The sequence below is a fragment of the Neolamprologus brichardi genome, chromosome 14 (genome assembly GCF_056152115.1).
Source record: "Neolamprologus brichardi isolate AB-2024 chromosome 14, ASM5615211v1, whole genome shotgun sequence".
Lineage (NCBI taxonomy): Eukaryota > Metazoa > Chordata > Actinopteri > Cichliformes > Cichlidae > Neolamprologus > Neolamprologus brichardi.
Window position 1 is genome coordinate 33,321,457 of NC_142117.1, and position 19,249 is coordinate 33,340,705.

At 41.7% G+C, this 19,249-nt stretch overlaps 1 protein-coding gene across 3 annotated transcripts in view; it reads right to left on the bottom strand.

Moving 5' to 3' along the window:
* cdon (cell adhesion associated, oncogene regulated) overlaps positions 1–19,249 on the bottom strand; it is a 38,845-nt gene that overhangs the window by 7,914 nt on the left and 11,682 nt on the right. For 2 of the 3 annotated variants that reach the window (XM_087851143.1, XM_087851144.1), the window contains exons 2-13: positions 16,468–16,606; positions 15,561–15,839; positions 14,898–15,044; positions 12,399–12,542; positions 12,016–12,303; positions 11,665–11,934; positions 8,598–8,872; positions 8,098–8,272; positions 6,049–6,165; positions 5,249–5,452; positions 3,527–3,708; positions 2,176–2,281 (exon numbers count right to left, since the gene is read on the bottom strand). In XM_087851143.1, coding sequence (XP_087707269.1) covers positions 2,176–2,281; positions 3,527–3,708; positions 5,249–5,452; positions 6,049–6,165; positions 8,098–8,272; positions 8,598–8,872; positions 11,665–11,934; positions 12,016–12,303; positions 12,399–12,542; positions 14,898–15,044; positions 15,561–15,839; positions 16,468–16,540 — 2,260 coding nt within the window. In that variant the 5' untranslated portion in view covers positions 16,541–16,606. Of the gene's footprint in view, positions 1–2,175; positions 2,282–3,526; positions 3,709–5,248; positions 5,453–6,048; positions 6,166–8,097; positions 8,273–8,597; positions 8,873–11,664; positions 11,935–12,015; positions 12,304–12,398; positions 12,543–14,897; positions 15,045–15,560; positions 15,840–16,467; positions 16,607–19,249 lie in introns of those variants that run through there. The other variant, XM_087851145.1, reaches the window with a different exon arrangement.

The following is a 19,249-nucleotide window of genomic DNA, read 5'->3' on the forward strand; positions in this document are numbered from 1 at the left end:
TGGGGCTACGTCCACACGTAGATTTTTCTATGTAAACGGCGTTTTTGGTCACTGAAAACTGAGATTTTTAAAAACTCCGGCCAGGGTGGATATTTTTGAAAACTCCGTTTTTGCATTTACATGTGGACGAGAAAATGCAGCGTCAAAGGTGTGCGCATTTTTTTGACGTCACACTGTGCGCCACGTTATTGTTTCTGTGAAATGAATTTCTACAATACTATTACTGTTAATTGTACTCTCTGCAGTGTTTAAATGCTTACATATACACACAGTTACTGTCCCTCCACACATACCACTCGGTTCTGCTTCTATGCCCCAGCTTTGTTTACTTTTTCCCACCGAGGCTTCTAGACTTCTGATTGGCCAACATTTCTACACGGTTAGGAATATAGCGCCACCTGCTGCTTTGGCATGTTCCTAGCAGCATTTTCCTTCATTTCTGCCTTTACGTGTGGACAGGATTGTTTTTTAAAACGAAAACGGAAAATCTCCGTTTTCAAAAATACCCGTGTACGTGTGGACGTAGCCTGGGTATGCCATGGGACAGGTCTCCTTTGTGACCAGCAAGCAGCGATGGCATGAGTGTATTCTAAATCTGACCCATCCTTCCCTCATCAAGTGTAGTTTCAAAAGAAATAAAAGGCCAAAACCTTTAGCTTAAGACTAAAAAATGGGACTTAACACGTCAATAGGTGATGTTATGGTGACTACGTCCAATTTTATCAACCTTTTATTTCTCCAACTGTGGCCTCAGTCACACAGGACAAGAGATCAGTCAGCAACCTGTCGGCAATTTCCCGTTACCAGGATAATATTACAGTCACACTAAGGAAAACAATGGATGGAGACAGTGGCACAACCAACATTATTGCACCATGTGCAATGAACAGACTACGTAATTGCCTTTGATATCATTGCTTCAAAGATGGAGGCAGTCAGTTGCCGTCCTCAAAGCAACTTCGGTGCATCAAGACAGCAATAAAAGGGCATTTAGATGGCTATCAGTCTGCTAACGGTTTGCAATTGAATGGCGTTAAGCTGGCAGTTGCACGCAATCTGTTTGTGACTAACACGATTACTAACTGTGATAAAACAGCAAAAAATCCAAATATGTTATTGTCTGCTGCAAATCTGTTCCCATCTAAATACACAGAAAATCACATTGAACAGAAATCCAAAATGTTCAACTCGGCACAGTCTAAATAAGATTGATTGTTAATTGTCGGCAGTTATCTTCAAACTTTTGCCAGTCTGTCTGAGACTGATTGCAGTGACTGTGCCTTGGGTTCAAAATTGGTCAGTTTTTTGGGTACTGCAAGTTAAACCTCACGGTCACCAGTTGGTTGGCCTCAGCTACATGCAAATGTGAAAAAAATCAAATTAATCACCAGACAATTGATTTAAGTGCCATTCTCTCATCTGCCACTCTTCTGAAACTGGCAACATTTTAGTGCAAAAAATAAGACAAATTCTTCTTTAGTCCAAATCTTGTGCTCAGTTTTATTTGATACTTTATTTGCCAAACTGTAATTTTATGAGCATACCATAACACTATAACACTGGGCTTTGATGGGTACCATTTTTTCAGCTCTTAAAATCTGACATTAAGTGTAAGCTGGTCAGAGCTGTTTAAATCTACTAATTTTTTAATGTTATAGCAACGCAGCTATCCACATCTTAAAATTTCTCTCTTTAATGACTGAATCTTTGGAATTTGTAACCTCGGTGTAATAACAAGCTGCTCGCTGGGGACAAAGACCAAACAGACATTTGTCCCTGGCGGTGTGGAAAGTCACATACTCAGATGCTGGAGAGATGGGCGAAGTGAATGGATGCCCCTCCCTCCCTTCCTGCACCCAGCTCAACTGTTAGCATTCCACCCAGCAACCTGAGCTGCTCTCGTCTGGTCGGGCTCATATTACATCTCCGGCCTATTAGCTGGCAACCATTTATTAAAAACAGATTTCAGAAAGCAGTGCACTCTCTATAAATCAAAGCGCCAAAATGCACACCACTCTCGACACAGTATCCATTACACTTCCAAGTTTATCTGTAAAGCACGAGCTTACGTCTACAACAGGACTGGGGGAAGCTGCCGATGAACACTCTACACCGTTACTCGCTCGGTATGCGGTGGAAAAACATACACGCGTTAAAACATGTAGTTCCGCTTACCTTCAACCACGTCCCTTTTGTAGTCGCTGTCATTGTCACTGTCCGTGGGCCGGTAGTAAATGTAGAAGCCTTGGATCGGAGTGTTGTTGTTAGTCGAGGGACTATACTGGATGGGGATGGAAAAAAGATTGTGTTGGACTACAGCAATCTGGTAAGCAATTATCATACAAAGAGAGGAAATTTTCCAGCACCTAATAGCGGGCCTTGTTATCAGCAGATGTACAAGACTGCAAGCTAGATTGTGATTGCACTGTCTGTCTGAAGTTCAGGAAATAATGAGGCTGTCTGAGGTTAAGTAAATGTGGGGAACTATCTACATCCATCTGCAACCAAAACTGTTGTAAGGCAGAAACAGCTTTGAAGACAGAAGAATCAAAACACAGAGGGACAGGGCCTCCCTTTCTTGCTGTTGGAGCAGACCTCCTATCAGTACAGTCTGATTGGCTGCAAAAGAACCACGATCAGTTCAAACACAGGTGAGCCACCTGGAAAAGTCACTTCATCAGCCAAACTTTTCCACTTATGCAGGGACAGGAAGTTGTTCAGATCATTTTGATGAACGCGCACTTAACTTTGGAGACAATTACAAGCGATACAGCTCTTACAGGAGCCTGAACAGGAATCATCAGTAAAAGCGGAAAACATCATCAACCACGTTGCGGCGGGCATAATTCTCCACTCATTATCGTAGAACACATGTAGGTAAGGGCACGCGCTGTTTTCCTTGGCTAACATGACGTGAATTTCCACAGCAATTGTTCAGCGCTCCAGTGGGTTGAACCGGAGATGCTGATCATGTCGGCACCCTGTATTTGGGCGTACATAAATCCACAATGGCATGGCATTTTGCACAAGTCAACAGACTTTTTAAGCACGGTTTAATCAGATCTGACTTAAGTTCCGGTGACCACTGAAAGAAAAGTTTTGGCTCTCTACTCATTCACTGTAAAATTCCAGCCCAAATAACTGAACAGAGCCACTGCCATAAAGGTGCTGAGTCCTAACAGTCGCCACTAGAATGTTAACGTTACTTCATTTTTATGCTTTCTTGCTTCCATTTTAACAGTATTTCATATCTGTGGCTGTGACATCACTGTTTAATCAGATGAGAGACAAGCTTTTTCCACATATCCACAGAAAGGAAATCCACAAGGAAACAAAAGCAACCAGATAATTAAACACGACTGAAAAACCTGTTAAATGGTGATTTTGGTCAATGCACTAGAATACTGCGTGGACACAATTACTGTAAATACAGCAGCTTTGTGTAAAACTCACTGATAATTTTTTGTTTTCCCTACTAAATGCGCTTGTTTGAATGGCACTACTATTTCCATGATGTACTACTCACAGTCCAGCGCAGCATGATCTGGGTGTCGCTGATAGCATCCGTGGATGAAATATGAGGCCCAACCACTGGACGGTCTGTCTTAGGAGGGCTTGTTTGCGGCACTTGGTACGGCTTCGAGGGAATGCTGTGGGGGCTCTCACCGTACATGTTCACGGCTACCACCCGAAACTTATAGGTGGATCCTGAGTGAGAAATACAACAGGAGCAGCAGTGTTATAGTACAGTGTTGCTAAGCAAAAGCTAATGTTGGATTTCTTAACCCTTTAAGAATACCATAGAACCAAGTCCGCCAGAGCTTATATTATATATTTACATGCTGTGGAGCCGTTTTTGGGAGCATTTCAAGTTGATATACATCAATACAACCATTACAGCCTAAATTTTAATAATATGTATGCATTAAGTGCATAGTAATTACATAAATTGCAAAAAAGTGCAATAAACTACAAAAAAATTGAAAATCGTTTTTGTTTTTTTAACATATATTTCTAGTTAGAGAAATTTAAGAGGCTTATCCCTCAAAACTGTAAATACAAAAAAGTTGCACAAAATAGTTTCCTACCACAGGTAATTTATTTTGAGTGTCTTCATAGTTTTATTTATGAAATACACCAATTTGTATATACTTCAGGAAAAATGAAAATAAATATTATACTGCAAATTTGCAAAAAAGCAGCATATGCATCAAAATAAACTATTTCCAGCAGTGCAATATGAGTCCTAAGCATCCCAGAAACGACACAGAAAGTCATAAAGTCAAACATAACTTTTAAAAACACCAGTATAGGCTCATGAGGCCCTGATGGTAAAAAACTACATTTCTGCAAAATGACGTCACTTCCGGTTTCGGGCAGGTCATGGCGGACATGCGATAGTTCGCGCTGATGGACGTAGGAAGTGTTACAAACAGCTGATCGGATCGGCAAAGCGTGTTTCTGGAATATTATGTTTTTGTTGCTGCAAGTGCTTTTTATGCAGTTTTTGCAAAGCTATATGTGGAAGGAAACTGTGACTGAGGGCAAGCTGATGGCATAAGATGTAAGTACAACTCCTCCGGTTTCATATGCAAAAAAATTATTGCGCTAGCTCACGTGGTTGCAGAGCTACCAGGATTTAAAAATAGTTACGCAAAACGGAGCGTGCTGCTCTGACCAGCTTTAAAGGGTTAAGCAGGCAACACTCATATGATGCTGTTAGTTGGTGTATTGGAACTGAAAGGGGAAAAACAGCTGATGGCACAGCATCTGAAATCTTGTTAATAGTTGAAACTTTATATTTTTTATAATATATATAAAATTTGCTGATGTATGATATGATCTGTTTTATCTGGTTTATAAAGTTTGAGAAGCCCTCAATGCTTTGACCATAAAACTTTTATTTTCCCTTATTCCCTTAATAATAATTATCCCTGGGTATTTTATTTTATTCTCACTATTACTTTTTCTCTTATTTTCACATCAGCATTTTTGCAGACCAGTGACAACTACAAATCAACATAGACCAAGAAATAATAACAACAACTAATTGCTGTTTATCAATTGTTGATTTCATCGTCAGTGATGGGGTAAAGTTTTTGCGAGTCGAACGGCAGCATAAAGTTATTTATAAGAATTGTGCTATTTTTTAAATCTTCTTACAAAAAGAAAGTCTCCTCTGGGCAGATCAATCATTTTCTGCATCACTGGACTGTAGAGAGAAGTTGTGAACGATGTGTAAACTCACCAGGCTCCAGATTGCGAACCTCCACAGACAGCTTCAGAGGTGAGATGTTATCTGCAGCCACAACCCACTCGGCACTGCGGCCGCGTCTGTACTCCACGCGGAAAGCTGTGATCGGAGAGCCGCCATTGGCTCTCGGGATCCAGGTGACGTATGCTGAACTTTCAGTCGCCATGGAGATGGTCGGGCGATCGGGAGCCTCTGGGACTGGTAAAAAAAACGCAAATAGGAATTAAACTCGTACCTGTCATTACTGCATCTGAATTCATGCAAACGTGATCACGGGGAAAAGAAAAAAAGTAAAGCACGCACATCACAGGGAAGCCACAGAGGGATGTATACTTACTGCCTGGCCCCTTAGTCACAGAGTTAGAGAAGGCAGGAGCGAGTAAGACAGAAAGAAAAGAGGGTTAGTGAAAAGATTAATGTGAGTCTCAGCAAAGTAGGGCCTGGTTGTGACGCAAGTCAAATGCACGCACACAGATACACACACTCATATCTGACCCTAAAGCCGTGTGTAATCTCACAGCATCTCTCTCCCAAAGAGTCATTACGGAGTGTCAACTATCATTTGACTGTTTCTACTCTGAGGCACAAAGAAACAAAGCAGACCACATCTAAACATTAAGCTCTGCGATCTGTTTAACACAGTCTGGTCATGAACTCCACAGTAACTAGCTACATGACAGAAAGCCCCATAATTTTCCCCAGAAACATCCCACAATCATTGTCTGCACAGAGTTCAGCAGCTGCAGCAACAACGCAGGGCCTTTCAGACAGTCTGCGATTGTGTCGGCACCAACCTCTGTCATGTATGACAACTCCAAAGTGCGTGTTGGGGGTTTTGTCCTCTGGAGCTTTGGGTGGCACGGAGATGACGGGAGGCTTGGAGGGATTCTTGTTGGGGGAGGTGCTCTTCTCTGAGAGAGGAAGAAGAAAAGCTGGAGGTAAGAAAAACATCAGCACTGCCACCAGAGGACACACTTCAAACATCAGTTTTGTAAAAATCTGCTTACGCTGTTTTAAATTGCACACTGGGACGTGTTTTAAACAAAATGGGCGTATAAAACCTGCAAATTGCATAAAATTTTCTGCTGACTAAAAATAAACTGGCGAGAACTTTGTAGTGGAGAGTTTTCAAAACATATTTCTTAGTTTACGGCAGGTCTTTTGAAATTGTTTGTGGGTATTTGAGTTCTTTGTATCTATTTGGTGACTTGTAACGGTTGTAAAGGACTGTATATTTTTATAGACTTCGTGGAAGCATAAAAGTTTATGGATTTAGTATTTCTCTACCAGAATTGGATTCCTAAAAGCAGGAAGAGGTAAACAGAAGACACATAAAAATGCACGTTACTCTTCTTCTTGTTCTGGTAGAGTTTGGCTGGGCACAGGAGCCCTGAGGTTGGCATTTTGATGGTCCTGGACTATTTTGTAAATGAACCACCCCGAACATATAATCATATCTGTGGTTTTTGGCAGTATCCCTGGCTTTGCATATTTCTGACCAGGGAATATTTTGTAACCCGCTGTGGTAAAGCTCAATTGTTATTGTGTTGGAATACTTGCGGTCATTCTTCTTTTATTTGTCTCTAAACAGACAAAAAGCATGTTCACGCTTGTCTACGATGACTGACACCGGTCATTATGATTGTGTTTACAATGGTGACTGGACAACCTGCTGGAATACCTGAACAGGTAAGGTAACAATCTACGATTACACTGAGTAAATGGCTGCAAATTAGGGGTGGGGGAAAAAATCGATACTGTGTAGTATTGTGATATTTTGTTTGCTAATAATGTATGGATACAGGGACAGCAGAAATCGATATTTTGTTACAAAAAAGGTTTTTGTGCTCTGACTTCAGAGCATGTTGATCCTTTTTCTGAGCAAGAATCCTGACATTCCTTCACTGTCCAAATGTGTTTCACTTTTTTTTGGCAGCAATAAACATGACAGTTTACTTATTTTAATTTAAGACATGTTTTATTTTAATTAAGTTTAAAACTTTTTTATTTAATGTAAAATTATATTTTGTTTTAATTTACTTTCAAATGCTTCAGTTACTGAAGGGGCTGCATAGTTTTCATAAATTGCATAGTTCAGAATAGCTATAATTGTACCAGATGGTTGCGTTCAGTTAAGTTGGACTAGACTGTAATACAAACCGTTCAGTTTGTCAACAATAAAACTGAAATGAGAGAAAGACTGAGTGTGAGACTTTGATATTAGATAAAATGAATATTGATAAAGTTTACCTTTATGTACAGAATCTGAATATCGCAAAATATTTTAAAAAATTGCAATAATATCGTATCGTGCGTTAAGTATTGTGATAATATCGTATCGTGGGATGTATGGTGATTCCCACCTCTACTGCATATAATAATAAAATTTCAATAACTGTCTTCATTGATCCGCATAAGATTTTATCATTTTTTCTTCATTCTGTGCCAAAAGCCAAAAGTTGAAGGCGCTTTGTTTGGCCTTACACAAATCACAAATATCAAGCTAAATTCCTCAAATTAATATAATTGCGCAAAAACTGCAACCCTAAATGAAAAATTAATTGTGCTTTGCTCATTTTTCTGTCCTCCGGAGACTGCTATCAGCAGCTCCGATAAATGTCTTCTCTAGCGTCTGCTCAATGTTAGTGCAAAATGTCCAAAAACAACCAGACCCTCCTTAACGCAGCACGGCCCTTAATTTATTGTTCAATCTTTGTAGCTTTGGTGGAAATGAGAGTAAAGTTTTTTTCTTACAGCATTTAGCAATTCCCAGGAATATTAGCAGATACTGATTAAATAGTGTTTGAGAGTTTTCTTCATTATAAGCCAGTGACTGGGCTGACCTTTGCCCGTGCGGAAGGTGAGCATGGCCGGCTGACCCTCGCCTGCTGAATTTCGAGCCACCATCAGCACCTCATAGAGACTTAAGGACTCCAGCTCTGACAGCCGCAGGGTCTTCTCACTGCCAGGCACACGGACCGTGTGCCAGCTTCCCACCGCCCTTCCCATTTCATCAACCTGACACACAGACACATACAACAGCATGACTAAAAATGACAGCGATAGTTAATAATCCTTCGTATTTAGTCTCAGTTTAGTTTAGAAGCCTGAGCAGCATCACTAACAAAGGCTGTGATTTACACAGGTGCTCCGCAGTCAAATTTTCCAACTCCAGCAAAACCGATTCCTGCCAACAAAGTTTAACTAGCAGTTTTATAGTCAGAGTGAGACGATTTCTGAAGCAAATATTTTAGAAGGAAAGTGAACAGCCTTTTATTCATATTCCTATTTTCAGGGTAAAATATGAGCAAAATATTTCAGAAAGGAAATGATTTTTCCCTACCTTATGGTATTTAACAAAATAGGCGTTGATGGGATTGCCTCCATCGCGCCCCGCCTTCCACTCCAGATCATACACATCAGGCTTGTGAGTCTGAGGTGGGCTGATGATGATGGGTGCCTCTGGGGTAGGACGGTTGCCGCTCCTATCAGCCGGCAGGTTAATCGGATCTCCTTCGTTTTCTGTGAGGAGACGCTCGCGGCCCTCGTCGCTCTGTATCGGGTGGAGTGACGGTGAAGCTTCAGGCAGCGCACCAACAGTGGAACCCGACTGTGAATCTGTCAGTGAGGAAGATCGGAGATGATTAAAGTGAGATGTGATACAGTCGCATCAAAGATCAGTCAGATTCACAACAGACTTTGTTAACTTATGATCACCAGGCCACATCAGCTCAAGTCTCAGCTGATCCTCTTTTACACATGCAATCTGCAAGCTGCTTTTCAACCCGCCTCCACAGGCGACTCATCTTTTCAGTGCAGACTTAATCAACGTCAAGTCTACTGTCAGTGATGCCTGCTTTGTTCTGTGTAGGGGGTCTTAGTGCAACTTTCCTGAGTCATACCATTAAATACAAATGACTGTAGATGGAAACGCCTATCTTTGCTCCTACTTTAGGCAGAAAATAAGATTTTGGAAAGTTATGCTTTTCATGGCATTAGGCAAACAAATGCCATAAATAACCGTTAACAGTACTATATTTGTTGATCTCATTTTTGTGTTGTGTACGTTCACTTTTTCCAATAAAACTGTGGATCTTTGTTCAGTTTTGTACAGCACGGAGGAGGAGAAAGCACCAAGAAAGGCTGACTAACACAGTGGCCCCGCCTGTGCGCAAAGGGCAACTTGCTGGAAAGTTTTACATTTGGAACAAATATGCGTACAGTGCTACATCAAATCACACTTTGCTTTTTTTTATTAAATCCTTGTCAGAGCCAGAGTGGTCCACCTGGGCAAATCATGCGAGCTGGGAGTCTTATTACGGCTGACATTAGCTTGGCAAAGTTCAGGTGAACTGTTGGGTTTTTTTCACAGACATTTAGAAGCCACAAAAACTTGGACTGCTCAACTTTGAGCCACGTCTCAGAGGTCAAACAGAGTCACAGCTGAATATTAAAAAACAAAACAAGTGAGCAAGGAGGTAAACACCGCAGAGGCACACACACACACACATTGCAGGATCCTGGGTCCAGTTTCAGGCTGTTTTTGGTGTATGTGGGACCGGTTCACTTTGTAAAACAAACAGGCCTAGAGCTGGTAACACTAGACCTGATCCTGGGACTGTGGCCAGCTGCCACACATTCCACACACCAACCATTAAAATACCGGAGAGAATCAGACCTCAGCGCTACATCCAGCCCTCCACACGTTCCTGTTCGTTCCCTCCCTCATGCCCTGCAACACTCTCACCTCTCCACAGCTCTGACTCATAGCTCAACCACAGCCAGGGCTCCTACTCTGACACAATGAGAGAAGAGGAGGCGATTAAGGACACGGCGACCTCACTATTCTGATGGGAAGGAGTGGTACATTACAAGTGCTAGTAAACCAAGACAAAGATACATTGCCAGGTTCTTCCCAGAAAAAGGTCATTGCATTAGAGGAGAGCACCTGGGAGTGAATGTGGTGGTAAATCATGAAGGATTAAGGACAGAGACAGGAGCCTGGAAAGATCCTGCTGGAGGACCTGTGGATACCTCCTTCCTGTGAAGACGGATCCAGTAAAGAGTAAAGTGTTTTGACTCCTCTTGTTTCACAAGTTTCAGGCAGTAAAAAGGCCAAGTCTTGCGATGCACTTAATGATCTTCTGTCACTGATAACCAACAAATAATGACTTTAGTGGATAACTTTGTGATTGGGTTGCATGTTAAGTCATAAAAGCTCATGAAACTCAGACCACAGCATGATAGATTAACGCACATCAGCAGGTAAAAACAGGGCGCTGTCAAACCAAACTTCTTTCTTTGATGAATTACAATCACAGGCTACATAAATCAATAATACTGTTTAATTTGAATGTAATAGCATTCGATAAGCTCCGGTGCCTGGTACCTGATAACAAACTGAATTATCAGCTTGTTTTGTGTATAAAAGTGGTCTGCAGCAAAAAAATATTAATTCCTGCGGTTTGTGAAAGGAGGGAAGCAAACGTTTTGCAGTGAACCCACCTGATGGTGACTTGTACTCCCTATGTTCTGCATGTAGCCGCATTAATCATTCTGAAGGTAGCAAGGAGAGCTCAGGAATGGGGCCTTGGAGTAGAAGGAAAGCTTGGGGGAGACTGCAGGAGGAGGAGGAGGGGGAGGGGGATGGTTGTGATGTATTAATAAATAAAAGGCAGTTGTGTATGATGTTGACAGCTGGGTGGTCTGGTCCTCGTCATAACCCTCCACGGCTACTCCTTACATTCCAGCGTCCGGGGGCTTATCCCCGACGGTGCGCACAAAGCTCACTCTCACGCTCGAGCTCAGTTCAAGGCTCAGGAGGAGGGCGGCCTTGGCCAAGCCTCCCCTGCCAGTCCTCAGAGAAACACGTACATTCACACTCACAAAGCGAGGGCTCCCTGCAGATACTGTATGCACAGGCCCCACAGAGATCCCATCTGGTAAGATGCCTTAACCCTTTCAAACAATACCCTGAATTTTTTTGTAACATTTGCAATGCAGTGTATTTCTTGGAACTTCTAACTTTCGGTGCGTGGAACATCTTCGATCTAAGACTCCTCCGTTTGTGATGCAAATGCAGGGAAAAGTCTAAGTAAGTTTTGGATATACTGGCTGTCAGATCTCTGCACTCTCTTGAACATAATGGGACCAGATGGCACTTGTGGTGCACAAAGTGCTAAAAGAAAAAAATAGCAGCAGTGAAATCATAACCCAGTTACTGAAGAAATCTCCAAAACCAGACACCGAAACAATCTAGCGCCATGAATGTCACTAAAGGCTGAATGAAAAATAAATATGTTTGCTTTTGGGATGAATTAAACCTAAGAGAAGAAAACAACCTTTAGTTGTCCCCAACCCAGGAATATTTCAGCTTTTGTTGTTTGATAGAGATAACTGATCATACATACCTCCTTGAGTTGTGAGCATTCCAAAGGACTGCGCTGAGCTAAAGCCATTGTCCAGCAGACACTGATAAACTCCCTCATCCTGTCGTGTCACATCTGAAACAACAAGTGAGGATCCAGAGATCTGAAAGCGATGTGAAGGGGTGATGGGCTCTGCGTTGAACAGCCAGGTGATGTTTGGAGATGGATTTCCTTGGCCTACACAGATAAAACGAGCAGAGGAGCCGAGAGAGGCGAGCTGCTTCCCCGGTCCCTCGATGATGGAAACAGGCTCTGTGAAGGTGAGCGTGAAATGTTAAACATCTGCATCAAACAGTCACCACTCACACTCCTCTCTCGTTGTGTTTTTCTTACCGAGAACCTTCACAGTATAGTTAGCGCTGACGAGAGTCCCCCGCTCCGTCTCAACAGCGCAGGTGTAACTGCCTTCATCGCTTCTCATCGCCCGAACAAAGGCCAGATTGTTGTGCTGTCGTTGGTGAGAAGGCCCCGGTATGACCTTGCCATTCTTAAACCACTTAGCTGCAGGTGCAGGACTACCAGACACAACACACTCCAAGGTCAGCGGCTGCGACTTCTCAATCGAAACAGTCTTTGGGGTTTTGGGATAAACGATCTGCACTGAGGAGGAGGAGTCTGAATCTAAACAAACCAAAAAAGAAAAAGACGTTCGTTGGTCTGACATAACAGAGCAGACATACAAACGCTTCTCCTTGATTTAACATCATCTAACTTACATTTGACGGACAGCTTAGTGCCATGAGACTGTATGATGGTCTCCTTGGTAACAGGGTTCACTGCACCACATTTATACATGCCCTGGTGCTGGGCTGAAACAGAGATAATCTGGAGGTTGCCAGATGGAAGTATTAAATAGTCATCTGAAAAGAGAAGGAAAGGATTGAAGTAATAGGAAGGCCTCCACAGTATACAGCCAGCATGCATCACACCACAAGCAGATGAACAAAAGGGGACAAATGCATGGATTCCTTCATAACGGTGCACATTATTTTATGACTGTGTCAATTTAGCAAATTCTAAATTTTCAAAACGAATGACCAAATGGAAGTGTCTGTTTTGAGGAAATCATATTCACAGACGGCTTCACCAAACTTTACTGAACTCCCTCAAAGTAGTCTTCACTTCTTATCAGAGTCTCTACACTGGAACAAATTATTTTTAAAATCAATAAAAACAAAGCAATAAAAATGAAATATATAAAATCAAATGTTTATTTATTAAAATAAGAATACTATAGAAGGAATATGTACCAATCAAGGAAATTTCATTTGACCAGATTCCATTAAATCTTAGGCTACGTTCACACTGCAGGCGAAAGCGCATCAAATCCGACTTTTTTGACCCTATGCGACCCATATCCGATCATGGTATGACAGTGTGAACGGCACAAATCGGATATTTTCAAATCCGATCTGGGTCACTTTCGCATGTGGTACTGAATCCGACACATATCCGATGTTTTAGAAAGCGACTGCTGTTTGAACGGTCATGTCGCATTAAATCCGTCTTTTACGTCACCGACACAAGACAGACGCCGATTATCAGCGCCAGAGAAGACATCGCGAACGCTTCCTGGCCATCCAGTGTAGATGTCAGTGAAACTGTTGGGAAGACAACGTTGGAGAAACGTGAACATTTTATTTGTACAGACAGAAATCTGCAACTATCCTTTGAAGCACCGCTCCTCTAAAACAGCAATAAGGATCATTATTAGGTTATCTACATTATTATGTAAATAACAAAATAACTTAAAGCAAAAATTGGGAAACGTAAAGTCCGAAGGGTTTATATTAAGGCCATCTGTCAAACAATATTGTTTGCTCTGGGTCTAAACAGAGCGCGCTGTGTGTGACATCGTCTTTTGCGCATGCGGGCCGCTTTGAGCGTTCACACTAGAGCGCGTTTGCTGTCGCATTTTATTTGTAGTGTGAACGAGCAGACAAAAAAAATCGGATTTGATCAAAAAATCGGAATTGAGCATTAAGACCTGCAGTGTGAACGTAGCCTAAAACTCTGCCTTGCACTTATATAACAAAATCACATGGAAAATGTACATGTAATGAAAAATTTTCATGAAGCTCAAAAATACTCAAAAGGCCTCATAAATGAGAGCCACCTTTATCTCCCTTTGATAAGTGATAGTATATAGAGCAAATATTTATCACGATATACATTTAAAAATTTGCGATAACGATATAACTGACGATATAATTGACACTAGACAAAATACTTTACAACTCCACAACTTTATTAGTGGAAAAAAAAATCAATGTATTTTCACTTAAACAAGCAGCTGTTTTTATGTGCATTAAAGTTATATAAAATTTAACAGTGCAAATGCTAATTCCTTGCTGACAGTTTAACCAAAAGGCATTTCCAGTGGAAATTGGCCGACATATCCTCAGCATAACCATGTAGAATATCCACAAAACTTAAAGAGGTTATACACACACAATACGGTAATATTATGTTGAAGCACCGTACGTATCACTCCGTGAGGCGACAATCCATCAAGCGGTGCGGCTTCGTAGCTTAGCAAAGTCGTACTAAAACATTTGACAGATTTTCGAGCACCGTGTACATAAAATCGTTTCGAGGTCAGTAAACACAACCAGAATTCATACATAAGGCACACGGGATTATAAGGGGCGCTGTCGATTTTCAGAAAAATCAAAGGATTGGTTTTAAGTGTGCCGTATTTTCCAAACAACATGGTAATAACGACGGTCCGCTAGCATGCGCTACCAAAAATAGTGCTTTGTTGTGTATCTGACGGACGAAAGCTAAACCAGTTCCACACCACTGAAGTTGCAGCATTTTTACAAACCAGTTCTGGTTCATCCGTTTCATTTAACGATCCACTTTCGCTCTTCTCATTCTGCATCGCCGCCATGTGCGTATGTAAACATAGACACTGTGCATGCGCGTTTTACCCATATTCTATCGCGATATTTCATTTTCCTATCGTTGCCCAAAATTACACCGGTATTACCGTGAACGGTATGATATAGCCCAGCCCTAATAGTATATGTAAATAATATTTAGCGTAGTGCAGTGTTGCACTTTTTAAATATTTTACAGTCTATTTAGATCTCATGAATAAATAAAGAAAACTGACATAATTGGTATTTTTACAATTGAGCACTTTTTGACTTTTTCAGAGAACAGCATGTACAGTTAGAAAAACTACACATTTATCTGAGTTTCAAACATACCTTTTGAAGCTTCCACCCAGCCCCCCTGTATCCTCAGTCTAGGAATAGCTGGAGGAATGCTACGTGGTAGAGGACACTCTATAAGAGCAGTGCTCCCTTCCTGCACTGATAATGACCGCCGTTGGCCATCTTCATATTTTGATATTTCTGCATGGATAAAAATAAACACAATTGCCTTAGTTCAACTTTCCTTGAGTCCAGAATATCAAACATTTAATATCTTCTGAGCATCTGCACAGTCAGTGACAAAGATGATCAGCACTACTCGAGCTGAGCTGTTTGTGTTGGACCACTTGGCTTGTTTATTGTTGCAGCGAGTGATTCGACTCATGCCTGATACAGTTCCAAAGCAAGGTCAGCCTCTTAGCATAGTGTCCAAGAGCAAGAAGCATCCCAGCAGGAACAGGCTGCACACAGGAAAGCCCAAAGCTCATTAAGGATACCAGTCAAGAGGCATCTGGAACGATGCCCGAGTAAAAGCTCCTACTGCTTCCTTCCCCTCCGCCACTCAGCAGCAGGCAGCTGAGGATAGGCATTCTTTCTAAGTGTTCAGCAATCACGAAATAGCCTTCCTTTTCTCAAGGCCATTTCCTCTCTTTCTTCATCACTGCGCTTTGAAGTGAGCGGGAGCATGCACAGGACTCTAATTCTCTGCATCCGTACCTGCTATGGCAACACGCGCGTAGCGGCTGGCGACGGCGGGCCCGTGGTCTAAGCGTGCCACACACTGATAGACGCCAGCATGACTGGGCGTAAGGGAGGAGATTGTGAGGGAGCCACTGCCGAGCTCCACACCAGGCAGAGTGTCCCGGTCCAGGGGAAGGCCTCGGAAGCGCCAGGAGACCACCGCTGATGGAGGACTTACAGAGCACTGCAGACGGACAACAGAGCCTTGACTCTGAACCAAGGAGGCGGGCTCAGAGTGGAAAGATGGATATTGAGCTGATGAGAAGACGAGAGCAGAGAAAAACAGGTTCAGACGTGTGAATTAATAAACGGCAGGCTTGCTCAAATTATAAATCAAATTACAACTGATGCATTGTTGTTAAAGCTGTTTTAATAAACTTACACAATAGAGACTGACTGACAAATTACTGTGCAGTATTTGCCAATACATTTCTTAAACTAAAAAGCAGAAAGATGCTTGCGATAATTTACAGTATAATCCAACAGCCTGTCAAAAATTTCCCTTTTTTCAACAGAACTGCTTTTACACCAATAATTTCCAGTAGTAATTTGTTTTTTGCTAAGGAAACCAAAATGTGTAATTAAAAGGTCCAAAATATTTACTTTGAGTTGCACAAGTTAATTTATGGCCAATCAGGAGCTGAATCAGGAACACGCCTCTAAATCATCCACCTGACACTGAAAATATTTGCCTTTATTATTAACTATTATTACACTATTATTAACTCAAATGCCACTTCAGCTGCTATAATTACTGCTTTCTTCACCTCCTCATTTGTGGACAGCATCCACTGTGTTTGTCAGCTTTGAAGCTAATCTTCTTCCATTTAAAAAAAATTTATTCTTTGCTAATAAAAGTAAATAGAGCTGTACAACAACTTACATGAGCAGGTGATCAGCAAAGACTGGCTGAGACACAGCACAGTGGACAGGAGGACCCTTAGGCCACTGTCCATGGTGCACTTTGACCCCTGCCAGAGGCCGTGTTGTCCAGTAAGTACGTCCACGTCTGTTCAGCAAACCTGCAACACACCGATGAGTAGAAAAACATATCAGGCCGCAGCTCTGCAGAGAAACGTGGCGTCGTGTACGCGAGCGCGAGAGACGACATGTAAACAAACAGCAAAGCAAGGAAGAGGAAACCAGAGGTGGGGGGGAAAAAAATCAATTAAGTTCCCGTTGAATCCTGAACGACAATCCCTCTAATCTTCACGACACATCCTCTTTACACACTCCTTGATCTCCACCTCCCACCCTCTCCTCTGACCCCTCTTCTCACCCACTTCAGTGTCTGTGTGGAGGCTGGAATGTCCAGCCTCTCTGTTTCCTTCTCTTCCCACAAGACCGCTGAGATCTCCTGATAATGGAGTATCTGTGGAGAGACTGTCGCCTCACTCTTAATATCGCTCTCTTGTCACACTGCGTTGCTTCCTCATAGGTTCAATGTAGCCTGAAGTGCAGGCCAGACACACACGGTAAGACAAGAGAAGAGGCAAAGAGAGAGACAGAAAAGAAGTGGAGGGCACGTAATTAGGAGCATTCCTCTATCCTTTTCAACCAGACCCCCCTCCGAATGCAACGCCTCCTCCTTTTTCTAAGAGTAATCCGGGCAAGCTTTGATCCCAGGTTCCTGGTTGCTAACCAGGGTTTGAGCCTGAGGCCGGCGGGACAATGGTTGTCCAGCTGTGATATTCACACTGGCGCTCCGTGGCTCGCAGACATTAGCGGAAGGGCCAACCGAGGCTGAAGGGTGGGTCAAATTAAAAGCATGATGCCTGGGTGGGAGCGGCGAGGCTCAACAGGTTTCTAACCCTCATTCTCTAACTAAAACATTGTTTCGTGCGCTCGACAATCAAGCAGGTCAATTTGGTTAGCCTCCTCTCGAGGGTGCAGTAGGGCTTGAAAAAGACCTGTTGGCGCGGGGCTACAATGAATATTTATTTCTGTCGTCAATTAATCTGCTAATTACTTTGCCAAAAAATAAACACAGGGATGTGAAGCTCTTACATGTAATTACAGTAATGCTGTGTGTATTAGGAGCACAATTAGTAATGTGCAAACTGTAATTAATGTGTCAAGCTTATACTGTAAAGGTTCAGAGCCTCACACGCTGAGAAAGGCCTATTGTACCAAACTAAAACCAATGAAGCTTTCTTTGTAAGAAGATTAACTAATACAATTTTACCTTGTCATGTTAAACACCCAATAGCAACTCTGAAAGTTAATGCCATGAAGAGCAGTGTAGTTGGGATGAAAGTGAAGGTCAAGTCTGAAGATAGGTGTGGTCTGACCCACGAGTAAATAGCGCTGGAGTCCATCCCACTCTCACTTCACACCCTCCTCAGACCTTCTTTAAAATTTCATCTACTGTATTTGGTGTATAGTGTATAAATATGATTAACTGGGGTAAAAACATTTTCTATGAAGGGTTCAGTCGAAACAGCTGAATTTGGTCACTGTCATGGATAATGTGGCCTTTCGAGACAACTACACAAGGGGGTGTGAATGTTTTGCTTTTTTACATATAATTTGCTCATTTAAAGACAGAGAGTGACTACTTTAATGGACAGAACAACTAAGGGTGGGGGAAAAAAATCGATACTGTGTAGTATCGTGATATTTTGTTTGCTAATAATGTATCGATACAGCAGAAATCGATATTTTGTTACAAAAAAGGTTTTTGTGCTCTGACTTCAGAGCATGTTGATCCTTTTTCTGAGCAAGAATCCTGACATTCCTTCACTGTCCAAATGTGTTGAACTTTTTTTTGGCAGCAATAAACATGACAGTTTACTTATTTTAATTTAAGACATGTTTTATTTTAATTAAGTTTAAAACTTTTTTTATTTAATGTAAAATTATATTTTGTTTTAATTTACCCTCAAATTCTTCAGTTGCTGAAGGGGCTGCATAGTTTTCATAAATTGCATAGTTCAGAATAGCTATAATTGTACCAGATGGTTGATTCAGTTAAGTTGGACTAGACTGTAATACAAACCGTTCAGTTTGTCAACAATAAAACTGAAATGAGAGAAAGACTGAGTGTGAGACTTTGATATTAGATAAAAGGAATATTGATAAAGTTTACCTTTATGTACAGAATGTGAATATCACAAAATATTTGAAAAAATTGCAATAATATCGTATCGTGCGTTAAGTATTGTGATAATATCGTATCGTGGGATGTATGGTGATTCCCACCTCTAAGAACAACACAAGGTACTCTAGCAGGCAGGCCAAACTTCCACTAAATCGACCCACTGAACTGGACCTCTCCATCAAGTTTGTGACATCGACAAGTTGTATTATACAACCCAGCAGGTAAAGTGGTCCTTTTGAAGCTTCAAAATGCAGCATTTAAGACCAATAGGTGACACCCCTGCACCTCTGTCTATATTTTATGCAATCTATAGTGGGGCTCGATATAATCAGAAGATGCTTTCTAGCTTTATGGTGGTGAAAGGTTCATAAATTCTTATAAAAGCCACAAATGGCAAGTCAAATGATTTATTATGCCAACACTATGTATATGCATTGCTAATTAGTTAACACTGTGCATTTTTTAAGGTCATTCTGAATGCTGGGGCTTTTGCTGCCTTCACTTGATGTATTCATACCCGCTCTCTTCATCTTGCTCTCTCTCATTCTCTCAGAGGGCATACTGA